This window comes from Ambystoma mexicanum, chromosome 8, assembly GCF_040938575.1.
Source record: "Ambystoma mexicanum isolate Mex_15411 chromosome 8, UKY_AmexF1_1, whole genome shotgun sequence".
Taxonomy (NCBI): domain Eukaryota; kingdom Metazoa; phylum Chordata; class Amphibia; order Caudata; family Ambystomatidae; genus Ambystoma; species Ambystoma mexicanum.
The window spans coordinates 54,142,845-54,161,753 of record NC_090929.1 but is presented as its reverse complement, the minus strand read 5'-3'; the positions used below and the strand labels follow the sequence as shown (position 1 = coordinate 54,161,753).

General features: G+C 64.9%; 2 protein-coding genes across 2 annotated transcripts; both read right to left on the bottom strand.

Moving 5' to 3' along the window:
* Positions 1–178: 178 nt before the first annotated feature.
* Positions 179–15,877, bottom strand: LOC138471429 (serine/arginine repetitive matrix protein 2-like). The gene is made up of 6 exons (XM_069609064.1): positions 15,529–15,877; positions 9,636–10,529; positions 6,691–8,428; positions 3,961–5,294; positions 1,887–3,869; positions 179–1,164 (listed from the first exon to the last, which is right to left on the bottom strand). Exons 1-6 carry the CDS (start codon positions 15,875–15,877, stop codon positions 179–181), a joined length of 7,284 nt encoding a protein of 2,427 aa, XP_069465165.1.
* A 624-nt stretch (positions 15,878–16,501) lies between these two features.
* LOC138471428 (putative uncharacterized protein DDB_G0290521) lies at positions 16,502–18,016 on the bottom strand. Its single transcript, XM_069609063.1, has one exon. It carries the CDS (start codon positions 18,014–18,016, stop codon positions 16,502–16,504), a length of 1,515 nt encoding a protein of 504 aa, XP_069465164.1.
* Between the last annotated feature and the right edge of the window lie 893 nt (positions 18,017–18,909).

The window sequence follows — 18,909 nt, the reverse complement described above, 5'->3', positions numbered from 1 at the left end:
GTATCGGCTTGGCCAGGGCTGCTGGTTCCACGCCTGCTGGCTACCGGCTTGGGCAGGGCTTCTAGATCCACTCCTGATGGGTGCTGGCTTGGCCAGGGCTTCTGGTTCCACGCCTGCTGGGTACCGGCTGTGCCAGGGCTTCTGGTTCCACGCCTGCTGGGTACCAGCTTGGCCAAGGCTACTGGATCCACTGCTGCTGGGTGCTGGCTTGGGCAGGGCTTCTGGATCCACTCCTGCTGCGGGCACCGGCTTGGGCAGGGCTTCTGGTTCCACTCCTGCTGCGGGCACCAGCTTGGGCAGGGCTTCTGGTTCCACTCCTGCTACGGGCTGGCTTGGCCAGGGCTCTGGATCCACTGCTGCTGGGTGCCGGCTTGGGAAGGGATTCTGGTTCCACTCCTACTGGGCGCTGGCTTGGGCAGGGCTTCTGTTTCCACACCTGCTGAGGGCCCCGCTTGGCCAGGGCTTCTAGATCCACTCCTGCTGGGTGCCGGCTTGGCCAGGGCTTCTGGTTCCACACCTGCTGGGTACCGACTTGGCCAGGGTTTCTGGTTCCACGCCTGCTGGGTACCGGCTTGGCCAAGGCTTCTGGATCCACTGCTGCTGGGTGCCAGCTTGGGCAGGGCTTCTGGCTCCACTCCTGCTGCAGGCACTGGCTTGGGGAGGGCTTCTCGTTCCACTCCTGCTGCGGGCACCAGCTTGGGCAGGGCTTCTGGTTCCACTCCTGCTCGGGGCTGGCTTGGGCAGGGCTTCTGGTTCCACTACTGCTGGGTGCCGGCTTGGGCAGTGCTTCTGGTTCCACTCCTGCTGGGGGCTGGCTTGGCCAGGGCTTCTGGTTCCACGCCTGCTGGGTACCGGCTTGGCCAGGGCTTCTGGTTTCGCACCTGCTGGGTACCGGCTTGGCCAAGGCTTCTGGATCCACTGCTGCTGGGTGCCGGCTTGGGCAGGGCTCTGGCTCCACTCCTGCTGCGGGCACCGACTTGGGCAGGGCTTCTGGTTCCACTCCTGCTGTGGGCACCAGCTTGGGCAGGGCTTCTGGTTCCACTCCTGCTGGGGGTGGCTTGGGCAGGGCTTCTGGTTCCACTGCTGCTGGGTGCCGGCTTGGACAGTGCTTCTGGTTCCACACCTGCTGGGGACCCCGCTTGGGCAGGGCTTCTAGATCCAGTCCTGCTGGGTGCCGGCTTGGCCAGGGCTTCTGGTTCCATGCCTGCTGGGTACCGGCTTGGCCAGGGCATCTGGTACCACGCCTGCTGGGTACCGGCTTGGGCAGGGCTGCTAGATCCACTCCTGCTGGGTGCCGGCTTGGCCAGGGCTTCTGGTTCCACTGCTGCTGGGTACCGGCTTGGCCAGGGATTCTGGTTCCACACCTGCTGGATGCCGGCTTGGGCAGTGCTTCTTGTTCCACTCCTGCTGGGTGCTGGCTTGGCCAGGGCTTCTGGTTCCACGCCTGCTGGGTACCGGCTTGGCCAGGGCTTCTGGTTCCACGCCTGCTGGGTGCCGGCTAGCGCAGGGCTTCTGGTTCCACTCCTGCTGGGTGCCGGCTTGGGAAGGGATTCTGGTTCCACTCCTACTGGGTACTGGCTTGGGCAGAGCTTCTGGTTCCACATCTGCTGAGGGCCCCGCTTGGGCAGGGCTTCTAGATCCACTCCTGCTGGGTGCTGGCTTGGCCAGGGCTTCTGGTTCCACGCCTGCTGGGTACCAGCTTGGCCAGGGCTTCTGGTTCCACTCCTGCTGGGTGCCGGCTTGGGAAGGGATTCTGGTTCCACTCCTACTGGGTACTGGCTTGGGCAGGGCTTCTGGTTCCACATCTGCTGAGGGCCCCGCTTGGGCAGGGCTTCTAGATCCACTCCTGCTGGGTGCCGGCTTGGCCAGGGCTTCTGGTTACACACCTGCTGGGTACCGGCTTGGCCAGGGCTTCTTGTTCCACGCCTGCTGGGTACCGGCTTGGCCAAGGCTTCTGGATCCACTGCTGCTGGGTGCCGGCTTGGGCAGGGCTTCTGGCTCCACTCCTGCTGCGGGCACCGGCTTGGGTAGGGCTTCTCGTTCCACTCCTGCTGCGGGCACCAGCTTGGGCAGGGCTTCTGGTTCCACTCCTGCTGGGGGCTGGCTTGGGCGGGGCTTCTGGTTCCACTGCTGCTGGGTGCCGGCTTGGGAAGTGCTTCTGGTTCCACTCCTGCTGGGGGCTGGCTTGGCCAGGGCTTCTGGTTCCACACCTGCTGGGTACCGGCTTGGCCAAGGCTTCTGGATCCACTGCTGCTGGGTGCCAGCTTGGGCATGGCTTCTGGCACCACTCCTGCTGCGGGCAACGACTTGGGCAGGGCTTCTGGTTCCACTCCTGCTGTGGGCACCAGCTTGGGCAGGGCTTCTGGTTCCACACCTGCTGGGGGCCCGCTTGGGCAGGGCTTCTAGATCCACTCCTTCTGGGTATCGGCTTGGCCAGGGCTGCTGGTTCCACGCCTGCTGGCTACCGGCTTGGGCAGGGCTTCTAGATCCACTCCTGATGGGTGCCGGCTTGGCCAGGGCTTCTGGTTCCACGCCTGCTGGGTACCGGCTGTGCCAGGGCTTCTGGTTCCACGCCTGCTGGGTACCAGCTTGGCCAAGGCTACTGGATCCACTGCTGCTGGGTGCTGGCTTGGGCAGGGCTTCTGGATCCACTCCTGCTGCGGGCACCGGCTTGGGCAGGGCTTCTGGTTCCACTCCTGCTGTGGGCACCAGCTTGGGCAGGGCTTCTGGTTCCACTCCTGCTGCGGGCTGGCTTGGCCAGGGCTCTGGATCCACTGCTGTTGGGTGCCGGCTTGGCCAATGCTTCTGGATCCACTTCTGCTGGGTGGTACCAGCTTGGCCAGGGCTTCTGGATCCACTCCTGCTGAGTGCCGGCTTGGCCACGCTTCTGGATCCACTCCTGCTGGGTGCCGGCTTGGGCAGGGTTCCTGGATCCACTCCTCCTGGGCGCCGTCTTGGGCAGGGCTTCTGGTTCCACTGTTGCTGGGTGCCAGCTTGGCCAGGGCTTCTGGATCCACTCCTGCTGGGTGCCAGCTTGGCCAGGGCTTTTAGATCCACTGCTGCTGGGTGCCGGCTTGGCCAGGCTTCTGGATCCACTCCTGCTGGGTGGTACCAGCTTGGCCAGGGCTTCTGGATCCACTCCTGCCGAGTGCACCAGCTTGGGCAGGGCTTCTGGTTCCACTCCTGCTTCGGGCTGGCTTGGCCACAGCTCTGGATCCACTGCTGCTGGGTGCCGGCTTGGCCAGGGCTTCTCGATCCACTCCTGCTGGGTGGTACCAGCTTGGCCAGGGCTTCTGGACCCACTCCTGCTGAGTGCCGGCTTGGCCAGGGCTTCTGGATCCACTGCTGCTGGGTGCCGGCTTGGGCAGGGCTTCTGGTTCCACGCCTGCTGGGTACCGACTTGGCCAAGGCTTCTGGATCCACTGCTGCTGGTTGCTGGCTTGGCCAGGGCTTCTGGATCCACTCCTGCTGAGTGCTGGCTTGGGCAGGGCTTCTAGATCCACTCCTGATTGGTGCCGGCTTGGGAAGGCATTCTGGTTCCACTCCTACTGGGCGCTGGCTTGGGCAGGGCTTCTGGATCCACTGCTGCTGGGTGCCGGCTTGGGCAGGGCTTCTGGATCCACTGTTGATGGGTGCCGGCTTGGGAAGTGCTTCTGGTTCCACTCCTGCTGGGGGCTGGCTTGGCCAGGGCTTCTGGTTCCACACCTGCTGGGTACCGGCTTGGCCAAGGCTTCTGGATCCACTGCTGCTGGGTGCCAGCTTGGGCATGGCTTCTGGCACCACTCCTGCTGTGGGCAACGACTTGGGCAGGGCTTCTGGTTCCACTCCTGCTGTGGGCACCAGCTTGGGCAGGGCTTCTGGTTCCACACCTGCTGGGGGCCCGCTTGGGCAGGGCTTCTAGATCCACTCCTTCTGGGTATCGGCTTGGCCAGGGCTGCTGGTTCCACGCCTGCTGGCTACCGGCTTGGGCAGGGCTTCTAGATCCACTCCTGATGGGTGCCGGCTTGGCCAGGGCTTCTGGTTCCACGCCTGCTGGGTACCGGCTGTGCCAGGGCTTCTGGTTCCACGCCTGCTGGGTACCAGCTTGGCCAAGGCTACTGGATCCACTGCTGCTGGGTGCTGGCTTGGGCAGGGCTTCTGGATCCACTCCTGCTGCGGGCACCGGCTTGGGCAGGGCTTCTGGTTCCACTCCTGCTGCGGGCACCAGCTTGGGCAGGGCTTCTGGTTCCACTCCTGCTGCGGGCTGGCTTGGCCAGGGCTCTGGATCCACTGCTGTTGGGTGCCGGCTTGGCCAATGCTTCTGGATCCACTTCTGCTGGGTGGTACCAGCTTGGCCAGGGCTTCTGGATCCACTCCTGCTGAGTGCCGGCTTGGCCACGCTTCTGGATCCACTCCTGCTGGGTGCCGGCTTGGGCAGGGTTCCTGGATCCACTCCTCCTGGGCGCCGTCTTGGGCAGGGCTTCTGGTTCCACTGTTGCTGGGTGCCAGCTTGGCCAGGGCTTCTGGATCCACTCCTGCTGGGCGCCAGCTTGGCCAGGGCTTCTAGATCCACTGCTGCTGGGTGCCGGCTTGGCCAGGCTTCTGGATCCACTCCTGCTGGGTGGTACCAGCTTGGCCAGGGCTTCTGGATCCACTCCTGCCGAGTGCACCAGCTTGGGCAGGGCTTCTGGTTCCACTCCTGCTTCGGGCTGGCTTGGCCACAGCTCTGGATCCACTGCTGCTGGGTGCCGGCTTGGCCAGGGCTTCTCGATCCACTCCTGCTGGGTGGTACCAGCTTGGCCAGGGCTTCTGGACCCACTCCTGCTGAGTTCCGGCTTGGCCAGGGCTTCTGGATCCACTGCTGCTGGGTGCCGGCTTGGGCAGGGCTTCTGGTTCCACGCCTGCTGGGTACCGACTTGGCCAAGGCTTCTGGATCCACTGCTGCTGGTTGCTGGCTTGGCCAGGGCTTCTGGATCCACTCCTGCTGAGTGCTGGCTTGGGCAGGGCTTCTAGATCCACTCCTGATTGGTGCCGGCTTGGGAAGGCATTCTGGTTCCACTCCTACTGGGCGCTGGCTTGGGCAGGGCTTCTGGATCCACTGCTGCTGGGTGCCGGCTTGGGCAGGGCTTCTGGATCCACTGTTGATGGGTGCCGGCTTGGCCAGGGCTTCTGGTTCCACTGCTGCTCGGTGCCGGCTTGGGCAGGGCTTCTGGTTCCACTCCTGCTGGGCACCAGCTTGGCCCGGGTTTCTGGATCCACTGCTGCTGGGTACCGGCTTGGCCAGCGCTTCTGGATCCACTCCTGCTGGGTGCTGGCTTAGCCAGGGATCCTTGTCCCACTCCTACTGGGCGCTGGCTTGGGCAGGGCTTCTGGTTCCACTCCTGCTGGGGTCCGGCTTGGGCAGGGCTTCTGGTACCACTCCTGCTGGGTGCCGGCTTTGGAAGGGATTCTGGTTCCACTCCTACTGGGCGCTGACTTGGGCAGGGCTTCTGGTTCCACACCTGCTGAGGGCCCCGCTTGGCCAGGGCTTCTAGATCCACTCCTGCTGGGTGCCGGCTTGGCCAGGGCTTCTGGTTCCACACCTGCTGGGTACCGACTTGGCCAGGGCTTCTGGTTCCACGCCTGCTGGGTACCGGCTTGGCCAAGGCTTCTGGATCCACTGCTGCTGGGTGCCAGCTTGGGCAGGGCTTCTGGCTCCACTCCTGCTCCGGGCACAGACTTGGGGAGGGCTTCTCGTTCCACTCCTGTTGCGGGCACCAGCTTGGGCAGGGCTTCTGGTTCCACTCCTGCTCGGGGCTGGCTTGGGCAGGGCTTCTGGTTCCACTACTGCTGGGTGTCGGCTTGGGAAGTGCTTCTGGTTCCACTCCTGCTGGGGGCTGGCTTGGCCAGGGCTTCTGGTTCCACGCCTGCTGGGTACCGGCTTGGCCAGGGCTTCTGGTTTCACACCTGCTGGGTACCGGCTTGGCCAAGGCTTCTGGATCCACTGCTGCTGGGTGCCAGCTTGGGCAGGGCTTCTGGCTCCACTCCTGCTCCGGGCACAGACTTGGGGAGGGCTTCTCGTTCCACTCCTGTTGCGGGCACCAGCTTGGGCAGGGCTTCTGGTTCCACTCCTGCTCGGGGCTGGCTTGGGCAGGGCTTCTGGTTCCACTACTGCTGGGTGCCGGCTTGGGCAGTGCTTCTGGTTCCACGCCTGCTGGGTACCGGCTTGGCCAGGGCTTCTGATACCACGCCTGCTGGGTACTGGCTTGGGCAGGGCTTCTAGATCCACTCCTGCTGGGTGCCGGTTTTGCCAGGGCTTCTGGTTCCACGCCTGCTGGGTAGCGGCTTGACCAGGGATGCTGGTTCCACACCTGCTGGATGCCGGCTTGGGCAGTGCTTCTGGTTCCACTCCTGCTGGGTACCGGCTTGGCCAGCGCTTCTGGATCCACTCCTGCTGGGTGCTGGCTTGGCCAGGGATCCTTGTTCCACTCCTACTGGGCGCTGGCTTGGGCAGGGCTTCTGGTTCCACTCCTGCTGGGGTCCGGCTTGGGCAGGGCTTCTGGTACCACTCCTGCTGGGTGCCGGCTTGGGAAGGGATTCTGGTTCCACTCCTACTGGGCGCTGACTTGGGCAGGGCTTCTGGTTCCACACCTGCTGAGGGCCCCGCTTGGCCAGGGCTTCTAGATCCACTCCTGCTGGGTGCCGGCTTGGCCAGGGCTTCTGGTTCCACACCTGCTGGGTACCGACTTGGCCAGGGCTTCTGGTTCCACGCCTGCTGGGTACCGGCTTGGCCAAGGCTTCTGGATCCACTGCTGCTGGGTGCCAGCTTGGGCAGGGCTTCTGGCTCCACTCCTGCTCCGGGCACAGACTTGGGGAGGGCTTCTCGTTCCACTCCTGTTGCGGGCACCAGCTTGGGCAGGGCTTCTGGTTCCACTCCTGCTCGGGGCTGGCTTGGGCAGGGCTTCTGGTTCCACTACTGCTGGGTGCCGGCTTGGGCAGTGCTTCTGGTTCCACTCCTGCTGGGGGCTGGCTTGGCCAGGGCTTCTGGTTCCACGCCTGCTGGGTACCGGCTTGGCCAGGGCTTCTGGTTTCACACCTGCTGGGTAACGGCTTGGCCAAGGCTTCTGGATCCACTGCTGCTGGGTGCCGGCTTTGGCAGGGCTCTGGCTCCACTCCTGCTGCGGGCACCGACTTGGGCAGGGCTTCTGGTTCCACGCCTGCTGTGGGCACCAACTTGGGCAGGGCTTCTGGTTCCACTCCTGCTGGGGGCTGGCTTGGGCAGGGCTTCTGGTTCCACTGCTCCTGGGTGCCGGCTTGGACAGTGCTTCTGGTTCCACACCTGCTGGGTACCCCACTTGGGCAGGGCTTCTCGATCCACTCCTGCTGGGTGCCGGCTTGGCCAGGGCTTCTGGTTCCACGCCTGCTGGGTACCGGCTTGGCCAGGGCATCTGGTACCACGCCTGCTGGGTACCGGCTTGGGCAGGGCTTCTAGATCCACTCCTGCTGGGTGCCGGCTTGGCCAGGGCTTCTGGTTCCACACATGCTGGGTACCGGTTGGCCAGGGATTCTGGTTCCACACCTGCTGGATGCCGGCTTGGGCAGTGCTTCTTGTTCCACCCCTTCTGGGTGCTGGCTTGGCCAGGGCTTCTGGTTCCATGCCTGCTGGGTACCGGCTTGGCCATGGCTTCTTGTTCCACACCTGCTGGGTACCGGCTTGGCCAAGGCTTCTGGATCCACTGATGCTGGGTGCCGGCTTGGGCAGGACTTCTGGCTCCACTCCTGCTGTGGGCACCGGCTTGGGCAGGGCTTCTGGTTCCACTCCTGTTGCGGGCACCAGCTCGGGCAGGGCTTCTGGTTCCACTCCTGCTGCGGACACCGGCTTGGGCAGGGCTTCTGGTTCCACTCCTGCTGCGGGCACCAGCTTGGGCAGGGCTTCTGGTTCCACTGCTGCTGGGTGCCAGCTTGGGCAGTGCTTCTGGTTCCACTCCTGCTGGGTACCGGCTTGGCCAGCGCTTCTGGATCCACTCCTGCTGGGTGCTGGCTTGGCCAGGGATTCTTGTTCCACTCCTACTGGGCGCTGGCTTGGGCAGGGCTTCTGGTTCCACTCCTGCTGGGGGCCGGCTTGGGCAGGGCTTCTGGTTCCACTCCTGCTGGGTGCCGGCTTGGGAAGGGATTCTGGTTCCACTCCTACTGGGCGCTGGCTTGGGCAGGGCTTCTGGTTCCACACCTGCTGAGGGCCCCGCTTGGCCAGGGCTTCTAGATCCACTCCTGCTGGGTGCCGGCTTGGCCAGGGCTTCTGGTTCCACACCTGCTGGGTACCGACTTGGCCAGGGCTTCTGGTTCCACGCCTGCTGGGTACCGGCTTGGCCAAGGCTTCTGGATCCACTGCTGCTGGGTGCCAGCTTGGGCAGGGCTTCTGGCTCCACTCCTGCTGCGGGCACTGGCTTAGGGAGGGCTTCTCGTTCCACTCCTGCTGCGGGCACCAGCTTGGGCAGGGCTTCTGGTTCCACTCCTGCTCGGGGCTGGCTTGGGCAGGGCTTCTGGTTCCACTACTGCTGGGTGCCGGCTTGGGCAGTGCTTCTGGTTCCACTCCTGCTGGGGGCTGGCTTGGCCAGGGCTTCTGGTTCCACGCCTGCTGGGTACCGGCTTGGCCAGGGCTTCTGGTTTCGCACCTGCTGGGTACCGGCTTGGCCAAGGCTTCTGGATCCACTGCTGCTGGGTGCCGGCTTGGGCAGGGCTCTGGCTCCACTCCTGCTGCGGGCACCGACTTGGGCAGGGCTTCTGGTTCCACTCCTGCTGTGGGCACCAGCTTGGGCAGGGCTTCTGGTTCCACTCCTGCTGGGGGTGGCTTAGGCAGGGCTTCTGGTTCGACTGCTGCTGGGTGCCGGCTTGGACAGTGCTTCTGGTTTCACACCTGCTGGGGACCCCGCTTGGGCAGGGCTTCTAGATCCAGTCCTGCTGGGTGCCGGCTTGGCCAGGGCTTCTGGTTCCATGCCTGCTGGGTACCGGCTTGGCCAGGGCATCTGGTACCACGCCTGCTGGGTACCGGCTTGGGCAGGGCTGCTAGATCCACTCCTGCTGGGTGCCGGCTTGGCCAGGGCTTCTGGTTCCACTGCTGCTGGGTACCGGCTTGGCCAGGGATTCTGGTTCCACACCTGCTGGATGCCGGCTTGGGCAGTGCTTCTTGTTCCACTCCTGCTGGGTGCTGGCTTGGCCAGGGCTTCTGGTTCCACGCCTGCTGGGTACCGGCTTGGCCAGGGCTTCTGGTTCCATGCCTGCTGGGTGCCGGCTAGCGCAGGGCTTCTGGTTCCACTCCTGCTGGGTGCCGGCTTGGGAAGGGATTCTGGTTCCACTCCTACTGGGTACTGGCTTGGGCAGGGCTTCTGGTTCCACATCTGCTGAGGGCCCCGCTTGGGCAGGGCTTCTAGATCCACTCCTGCTGGGTGCTGGCTTGGCCAGGGCTTCTGGTTCCACGCCTGCTGGGTACCGGCTTGGCTAGGGCTTCTGGTTCCACTCCTGCTGGGTGCCGGCTTGGGAAGGGATTCTGGTTCCACTCCTACTGGGTACTGGCTTGGGCAGGGCTTCTGGTTCCACATCTGCTGAGGGCCCCGCTTGGGCAGGGCTTCTAGATCCACTCCTGCTGGGTGCCGGCTTGGCCAGGGCTTCTGGTTACACACCTGCTGGGTACCGGCTTGGCCAGGGCTTCTTGTTCCACGCCTGCTGGGTACCGGCTTGGCCAAGGCTTCTGGATCCACTGCTGCTGGGTGCCGGCTTGGGCAGGGCTTCTGGCTCCACTCCTGCTGCGGGCAGCGGCTTGGGTAGGGCTTCTCGTTCCACTCCTGCTGCGGGCACCAGCTTGGGCAGGGCTTCTGGTTCCACTCCTGCTGCGGGCACCGGCTTGGGTAGGGCTTCTCGTTCCACTCCTGCTGGGGGCTGGCTTGGCCAGGGCTTCTGGTTCCACACCTGCTGGGTAACGGCTTGGCCAAGGCTTCTGGATCCACTGCTGCTGGGTGCCAGCTTGGGCATGGCTTCTGGCACCACTCCTGCTGCGGGCAACGACTTGGGCAGGGCTTCTGGTTCCACTCCTGCTGCGGACACCGGCTTGGGCAGGGCTTCTGGTTCCACTCCTGCTGCGGGCACCAGCTTGGGCAGGGCTTCTGGTTCCACTGCTGCTGGGTGCCAGCTTGGGCAGTGCTTCTGGTTCCACTCCTGCTGGGTACCGGCTTGGCCAGCGCTTCTGGATCCACTCCTGCTGGGTGCTGGCTTGGCCAGGAATTCTTGTTCCACTCCTACTGGGCGCTGGCTTGGGCAGGGCTTCTGGTTCCACTCCTGCTGGGGGCCGGCTTGGGCAGGGCTTCTGGTTCCACTCCTGCTGGGTGCCGGCTTGGGAAGGGATTCTGGTTCCACTCCTACTGGGCGCTGGCTTGGGCAGGGCTTCTGTTTCCACGCCTGCTGGGTACCGGCTTGGCCAAGGCTTCTGGATCCACTGCTGCTGGGTGCCAGCTTGGGCAGGGCTTCTGGCTTCACTCCTGCTGCGGGCACTGGCTTGGGGAGGGCTTCTCGTTCCACTCCTGCTGCGGGCACCAGCTTGGGCAGGGCTTCTGGTTCCACTCCTGCTCGGGGCTGGCTTGGGCAGGGCTTCTGGTTCCACTACTGCTGGGTGCCGGCTTGGGCAGTGCTTCTGGTTCCACTCCTGCTGGGGGCTGGCTTGGCCAGGGCTTCTGGTTCCACGCCTGCTGGGTACCGGCTTGGCCAGGGCTTCTGGTTTCGCACCTGCTGGGTACCGGCTTGGCCAAGGCTTCTGGAACCACTGCTGCTGGGTGCCGGCTTGGGCAGGGCTCTGGCTCCACTCCTGCTGCGGGCACCGACTTGGGCAGGGCTTCTGGTTCCACTCCTGCTGTGGGCACCAGCTTGGGCAGGGCTTCTGGTTCCACTCCTGCTGGGGGTGGCTTGGGCAGGGCTTCTGGTTCCACTGCTGCTGGGTGCCGGCTTGGACAGTGCTTCTGGTTCCACACCTGCTGGGGACCCCACTTGGGCAGGGCTTCTAGATCCAGTCCTGCTGGGTGCCGGCTTGGCCAGGGCTTCTGGTTCCATGCCTGCTGGGTACCGGCTTGGCCAGGGCATCTGGTACCACGCCTGCTGGGTACCGGCTTGGGCAGGGCTGCTAGATCCACTCCTGCTGGGTGCCGGCTTGGCCAGGGCTTCTGGTTCCACTGCTGCTGGGTACCGGCTTGGCCAGGGATTCTGGTTCCACACCTGCTGGATGCCGGCTTGGGCAGTGCTTCTTGTTCCACTCCTGCTGGGTGCTGGCTTGGCCAGGGCTTCTGGTTCCACGCCTGCTGGGTACCGGCTTGGCCAGGGCTTCTGGTTCCACGCCTGCTGGGTGCCGGCTAGCGCAGGGCTTCTGGTTCCACTCCTGCTGGGTGCCGGCTTGGGAAGGGATTCTGGTTCCACTCCTACTGGGTACTGGCTTGGGCAGAGCTTCTGGTTCCACATCTGCTGAGGGCCCCGCTTGGGCAGGGCTTCTAGATCCACTCCTGCTGGGTGCTGGCTTGGCCAGGGCTTCTGGTTCCACGCCTGCTGGGTACCAGCTTGGCCAGGGCTTCTGGTTCCACTCCTGCTGGGTGCCGGCTTGGGAAGGGATTCTGGTTCCACTCCTACTGGGTACTGGCTTGGGCAGGGCTTCTGGTTCCACATCTGCTGAGGGCCCCGCTTGGGCAGGGCTTCTAGATCCACTCCTGCTGGGTGCCGGCTTGGCCAGGGCTTCTGGTTACACACCTGCTGGGTACCGGCTTGGCCAGGGCTTCTTGTTCCACGCCTGCTGGGTACCGGCTTGGCCAAGGCTTCTGGATCCACTGCTGCTGGGTGCCGGCTTGGGCAGGGCTTCTGGCTCCACTCCTGCTGCGGGCACCGGCTTGGGTAGGGCTTCTCGTTCCACTCCTGCTGCGGGCACCAGCTTGGGCAGGGCTTCTGGTTCCACTCCTGCTGGGGGCTGGCTTGGGCAGGGCTTCTGGTTCCACTGCTGCTGGGTGCCGGCTTGGGAAGTGCTTCTGGTTCCACTCCTGCTGGGTGCCGGCTTGGGAAGGGATTCTGGTTCCACTCCTACTGGGTACTGGCTTGGGCAGGGCTTCTGGTTCCACATCTGCTGAGGGCCCCGCTTGGGCAGGGCTTCTAGATCCACTCCTGCTGGGTGCCGGCTTGGCCAGGGCTTCTGGTTACACACCTGCTGGGTACCGGCTTGGCCAGGGCTTCTTGTTCCACGCCTGCTGGGTACCGGCTTGGCCAAGGCTTCTGGATCCACTGCTGCTGGGTGCCGGCTTGGGCAGGGCTTCTGGCTCCACTCCTGCTGCGGGCACCGGCTTGGGTAGGGCTTCTCGTTCCACTCCTGCTGCGGGCAACGACTTGGGCAGGGCTTCTGGTTCTACTCCTGCTGTGGGCACCAGCTTGGGCAGGGCTTCTGGTTCCACACCTGCTGGGGGCCCGCTTGGGCAGGGCTTCTAGATCCACTCCTTCTGGGTATCGGCTTGGCCAGGGCTGCTGGTTCCACGCCTGCTGGCTACCGGCTTGGGCAGGGCTTCTAGATCCACTCCTGATGGGTGCCGGCTTGGCCAGGGCTTCTGGTTCCACGCCTGCTGGGTACCGGCTGTGCCAGGGCTTCTGGTTCCACGCCTGCTGGGTACCAGCTTGGCCAAGGCTACTGGATCCACTGCTGCTGGGTGCTGGCTTGGGCAGGGCTTCTGGATCCACTCCTGCTGCGGGCACCGGCTTGGGCAGGGCTTCTGGTTCCACTCCTGCTGCGGGCACCAGCTTGGGTAGGGCTTCTGGTTCCACTCCTGCTGCGGGCTGGCTTGGCCAGGGCTCTGGATCCACTGCTGCTGGGTGCCGGCTTGGGAAGGGATTCTGGTTCCACTCCTACTGGGCGCTGGCTTGGGCAGGGCTTCTGTTTCCACACCTGCTGAGGGCCCCGCTTGGCCAGGGCTTCTAGATCCACTCCTGCTGGGTGCCGGCTTGGCCAGGGCTTCTGGTTCCACACCTGCTGGGTACCGACTTGGCCAGGGCTTCTGGTTCCACGCCTGCTGGGTACCGGCTTGGCCAAGGCTTCTGGATCCACTGCTGCTGGGTGCCAGCTTGGGCAGGGCTTCTGGCTCCACTCCTGCTGCGGGCACTGGCTAGGGGAGGGCTTCTCGTTCCACTCCTGCTGCGGGCACCAGCTTGGGCAGGGCTTCTGGTTCCACTCCTGCTCGGGGCTGGCTTGGGCAGGGCTTCTGGTTCCACTACTGCTGGGTGCCGGCTTGGGCAGTGCTTCTGGTTCCACTCCTGCTGGGGGCTGGCTTGGCCAGGGCTTCTGGTTCCACGCCTGCTGGGTACCGGCTTGGCCAGGGCTTCTGGTTTCGCACCTGTTGGGTACCGGCTTGGCCAAGGCTTCTGGATCCACTGCTGCTGGGTGCCGGCTTGGGCAGGGCTCTGGCTCCACTCCTGCTGCGGGCACCGACTTGGGCAGGGCTTCTGGTTCCACTCCTGCTGTGGGCACCAGCTTGGGCAGGGCTTCTGGTTCCACTCCTGCTGGGGGTGGCTTGGGCAGGGCTTCTGGTTCCACTGCTGCTGGGTGCCGGCTTGGACAGTGCTTCTGGTTCCACACCTGCTGGGGACCCCGCTTGGGCAGGGCTTCTAGATCCAGTCCTGCTGGGTGCCGGCTTGGCCAGGGCTTCTGGTTCCATGCCTGCTGGGTACCGGCTTGGCCAGGGCATCTGGTACCACGCCTGCTGGGTACCGGCTTGGGCAGGGCTGCTAGATCCACTCCTGCTGGGTGCCGGCTTGGCCAGGGCTTCTGTTTCCACTGCTGCTGGGTACCGGCTTGGCCAGGGATTCTGGTTCCACACCTGCTGGATGCCGGCTTGGGCAGTGCTTCTTGTTCCACTCCTGCTGGGTGCTGGCTTGGCCAGGGCTTCTGGTTCCACGCCTGCTGGGTACCGGCTTGGCCAGGGCTTCTGGTTCCACGCCTGCTGGGTGCCGGCTAGCGCAGGGCTTCTGGTTCCACTCCTGCTGGGTGCCGGCTTGGGAAGGGATTCTGGTTCCACTCCTACTGGGCGCTGGCTTGGGCAGGGCTTCTGGTTCCACACCTGCTGAGGGCCCCGCTTGGCCAGGGCTTCTAGATCCACTCCTGCTGGGTGCCGGCTTGGCCAGGGCTTCTGGTTCCACACCTGCTGGGTACCGACTTGGCCAGGGCTTCTGGTTCCACGCCTGCTGGGTACCGGCTTGGCCAAGGCTTCTGGATCCACTGCTGCTGGGTGCCAGCTTGGGCAGGGCTTCTGGCTCCACTCCTGCTGCGGGCACTGGCTTAGGGAGGGCTTCTCGTTCCACTCCTGCTGCGGGCACCAGCTTGGGCAGGGCTTCTGGTTCCACTCCTGCTCGGGGCTGGCTTGGGCAGGGCTTCTGGTTCCACTACTGCTGGGTGCCGGCTTGGGCAGTGCTTCTGGTTCCACTCCTGCTGGGGGCTGGCTTGGCCAGGGCTTCTGGTTCCACGCCTGCTGGGTACCGGCTTGGCCAGGGCTTCTGGTTTCGCACCTGCTGGGTACCGGCTTGGCCAAGGCTTCTGGATCCACTGCTGCTGGGTGCCGGCTTGGGCAGGGCTCTGGCTCCACTCCTGCTGCGGGCACCGACTTGGGCAGGGCTTCTGGTTCCACTCCTGCTGTGGGCACCAGCTTGGGCAGGGCTTCTGGTTCCACTCCTGCTGGGGGTGGCTTGGGCAGGGTTTCTGGTTCGACTGCTGCTGGGTGCCGGCTTGGACAGTGCTTCTGGTTTCACACCTGCTGGGGACCCCGCTTGGGCAGGGCTTCTAGATCCAGTCCTGCTGGGTGCCGGCTTGGCCAGGGCTTCTGGTTCCATGCCTGCTGGGTACCGGCTTGGCCAGGGCATCTGGTACCACGCCTGCTGGGTACCGGCTTGGGCAGGGCTGCTAGATCCACTCCTGCTGGGTGCCGGCTTGGCCAGGGCTTCTGGTTCCACTGCTGCTGGGTACCGGCTTGGCCAGGGATTCTGGTTCCACACCTGCTGGATGCCGGCTTGGGCAGTGCTTCTTGTTCCACTCCTGCTGGGTGCTGGCTTGGCCAGGGCTTCTGGTTCCACGCCTGCTGGGTACCGGCTTGGCCAGGGCTTCTGGTTCCACGCCTGCTGGGTGCCGGCTAGCGCAGGGCTTCTGGTTCCACTCCTGCTGGGTGCCGGCTTGGGAAGGGATTCTGGTTCCACTCCTACTGGGTACTGGCTTGGGCAGGGCTTCTGGTTCCACATCTGCTGAGGGCCCCGCTTGGGCAGGGCTTCTAGATCCACTCCTGCTGGGTGCTGGCTTGGCCAGGGCTTCTGGTTCCACGCCTGCTGGGTACCGGCTTGGCTAGGGCTTCTGGTTCCACTCCTGCTGGGTGCCGGCTTGGGAAGGGATTCTGGTTCCACTCCTACTGGGTACTGGCTTGGGCAGGGCTTCTGGTTCCACATCTGCTGAGGGCCCCGCTTGGGCAGGGCTTCTAGATCCACTCCTGCTGGGTGCCGGCTTGGCCAGGGCTTCTGGTTACACACCTGCTGGGTACCGGCTTGGCCAGGGCTTCTTGTTCCACGCCTGCTGGGTACCGGCTTGGCCAAGGCTTCTGGATCCACTGCTGATGGGTGCCGGCTTGGGCAGGGCTTCTGGCTCCACTCCTGCTGCGGGCAGCGGCTTGGGTAGGGCTTCTCGTTCCACTCCTGCTGCGGGCACCAGCTTGGGCAGGGCTTCTGGTTCCACTCCTGCTGCGGGCACCGGCTTGGGTAGGGCTTCTCGTTCCACTCCTGCTGGGGGCTGGCTTGGCCAGGGCTTCTGGTTCCACACCTGCTGGGTAACGGCTTGGCCAAGGCTTCTGGATCCACTGCTGCTGGGTGCCAGCTTGGGCATGGCTTCTGGCACCACTCCTGCTGCGGGCAACGACTTGGGCAGGGCTTCTGGTTCCACTCCTGCTGCGGACACCGGCTTGGGCAGGGCTTCTGGTTCCACTCCTGCTGCGGGCACCAGCTTGGGCAGGGCTTCTGGTTCCACTGCTGCTGGGTGCCAGCTTGGGCAGTGCTTCTGGTTCCACTCCTGCTGGGTACCGGCTTGGCCAGCGCTTCTGGATCCACTCCTGCTGGGTGCTGGCTTGGCCAGGAATTCTTGTTCCACTCCTACTGGGCGCTGGCTTGGGCAGGGCTTCTGGTTCCACTCCTGCTGGGGGCCGGCTTGGGCAGGGCTTCTGGTTCCACTCCTGCTGGGTGCCGGCTTGGGAAGGGATTCTGGTTCCACTCCTACTGGGCGCTGGCTTGGGCAGGGCTTCTGTTTCCACGCCTGCTGGGTACCGGCTTGGCCAAGGCTTCTGGATCCACTGCTGCTGGGTGCCAGCTTGGGCAGGGCTTCTGGCTCCACTCCTGCTGCGGGCACTGGCTTGGGGAGGGCTTCTCGTTCCACTCCTGCTGCGGGCACCAGCTTGGGCAGGGCTTCTGGTTCCACTCCTGCTCGGGGCTGGCTTGGGCAGGGCTTCTGGTTCCACTACTGCTGGGTGCCGGCTTGGGCAGTGCTTCTGGTTCCACTCCTGCTGGGGGCTGGCTTGGCCAGGGCTTCTGGTTCCACGCCTGCTGGGTACCGGCTTGGCCAGGGCTTCTGGTTTCGCACCTGCTGGGTACCGGCTTGGCCAAGGCTTCTGGAACCACTGCTGCTGGGTGCCGGCTTGGGCAGGGCTCTGGCTCCACTCCTGCTGCGGGCACCGACTTGGGCAGGGCTTCTGGTTCCACTCCTGCTGTGGGCACCAGCTTGGGCAGGGCTTCTGGTTCCACTCCTGCTGGGGGTGGCTTGGGCAGGGCTTCTGGTTCCACTGCTGCTGGGTGCCGGCTTGGACAGTGCTTCTGGTTCCACACCTGCTGGGGACCCCACTTGGGCAGGGCTTCTAGATCCAGTCCTGCTGGGTGCCGGCTTGGCCAGGGCTTCTGGTTCCATGCCTGCTGGGTACCGGCTTGGCCAGGGCATCTGGTACCACGCCTGCTGGGTACCGGCTTGGGCAGGGCTGCTAGATCCACTCCTGCTGGGTGCCGGCTTGGCCAGGGCTTCTGGTTCCACTGCTGCTGGGTACCGGCTTGGCCAGGGATTCTGGTTCCACACCTGCTGGATGCCGGCTTGGGCAGTGCTTCTTGTTCCACTCCTGCTGGGTGCTGGCTTGGCCAGGGCTTCTGGTTCCACGCCTGCTGGGTACCGGCTTGGCCAGGGCTTCTGGTTCCACGCCTGCTGGGTGCCGGCTAGCGCAGGGCTTCTGGTTCCACTCCTGCTGGGTGCCGGCTTGGGAAGGGATTCTGGTTCCACTCCTACTGGGTACTGGCTTGGGCAGAGCTTCTGGTTCCACATCTGCTGAGGGCCCCGCTTGGGCAGGGCTTCTAGATCCACTCCTGCTGGGTGCTGGCTTGGCCAGGGCTTCTGGTTCCACGCCTGCTGGGTACCAGCTTGGCCAGGGCTTCTGGTTCCACTCCTGCTGGGTGCCGGCTTGGGAAGGGATTCTGGTTCCACTCCTACTGGGTACTGGCTTGGGCAGGGCTTCTGGTTCCACATCTGCTGAGGGCCCCGCTTGGGCAGGGCTTCTAGATCCACTCCTGCTGGGTGCCGGCTTGGCCAGGGCTTCTGGTTACACACCTGCTGGGTACCGGCTTGGCCAGGGCTTCTTGTTCCACGCCTGCTGGGTACCGGCTTGGCCAAGGCTTCTGGATCCACTGCTGCTGGGTGCCGGCTTGGGCAGGGCTTCTGGCTCCACTCCTGCTGCGGGCACCGGCTTGGGTAGGGCTTCTCGTTCCACTCCTGCTGCGGGCACCAGCTTGGGCAGGGCTTCTGGTTCCACTCCTGCTGGGGGCTGGCTTGGGCAGGGCTTCTGGTTCCACTGCTGCTGGGTGCCGGCTTGGGAAGTGCTTCTGGTTCCACTCCTGCTGGGGGCTGGCTTGGCCAGGGCTTCTGGTTCCACACCTGCTGGGTACCGGCTTGGCCAAGGCTTCTGGATCCACTGCTGCTGGGTGCCAGCTTGGGCATGGCTTCTGGCACCACTCCTGCTGCGGGCAACGACTTGGGCAGGGCTTCTGGTTCTACTCCTGCTGTGGGCACCAGCTTGGGCAGGGCTTCTGGTTCCACACCTGCTGGGGGCCCGCTTGGGCAGGGCTTCTAGATCCACTCCTTCTGGGTATCGGCTTGGCCAGGGCTGCTGGTTCCACGCCTGCTGGCTACCGGCTTGGGCAGGGCTTCTAGATCCACTCCTGATGGGTGCCGGCTTGGCCAGGGCTTCTGGTTCCACGCCTGCTGGGTACCGGCTGTGCCAGGGCTTCTGGTTCCACGCCTGCTGGGTACCAGCTTGGCCAAGGCTACTGGATCCACTGCTGCTGGGTGCTGGCTTGGGCAGGGCTTCTGGATCCACTCCTGCTGCGGGCACCGGCTTGGGCAGGGCTTCTGGTTCCACTCCTGCTGCGGGCACCAGCTTGGGCAGGGCTTCTGGTTCCACTCCTGCTGCGGGCTGGCTTGGCCAGGGCTCTGGATCCACTGCTGCTGGGTGCCGGCTTGGGAAGGGATTCTGGTTCCACTCCTACTGGGCGCTGGCTTGGGCAGGGCTTCTGTTTCCACACCTGCTGAGGGCCCCGCTTGGCCAGGGCTTCTAGATCCACTCCTGCTGGGTGCCGGCTTGGCCAGGGCTTCTGGTTCCACACCTGCTGGGTACCGACTTGGCCAGGGCTTCTGGTTCCACGCCTGCTGGGTACCGGCTTGGCCAAGGCTTCTGGATCCACTGCTGCTGGGTGCCAGCTTGGGCAGGGCTTCTGGCTCCACTCCTGCTGCGGGCACTGGCTTGGGGAGGGCTTCTCGTTCCACTCCTGCTGCGGGCACCAGCTTGGGCAGGGCTTCTGGTTCCACTCCTGCTCGGGGCTGGCTTGGGCAGG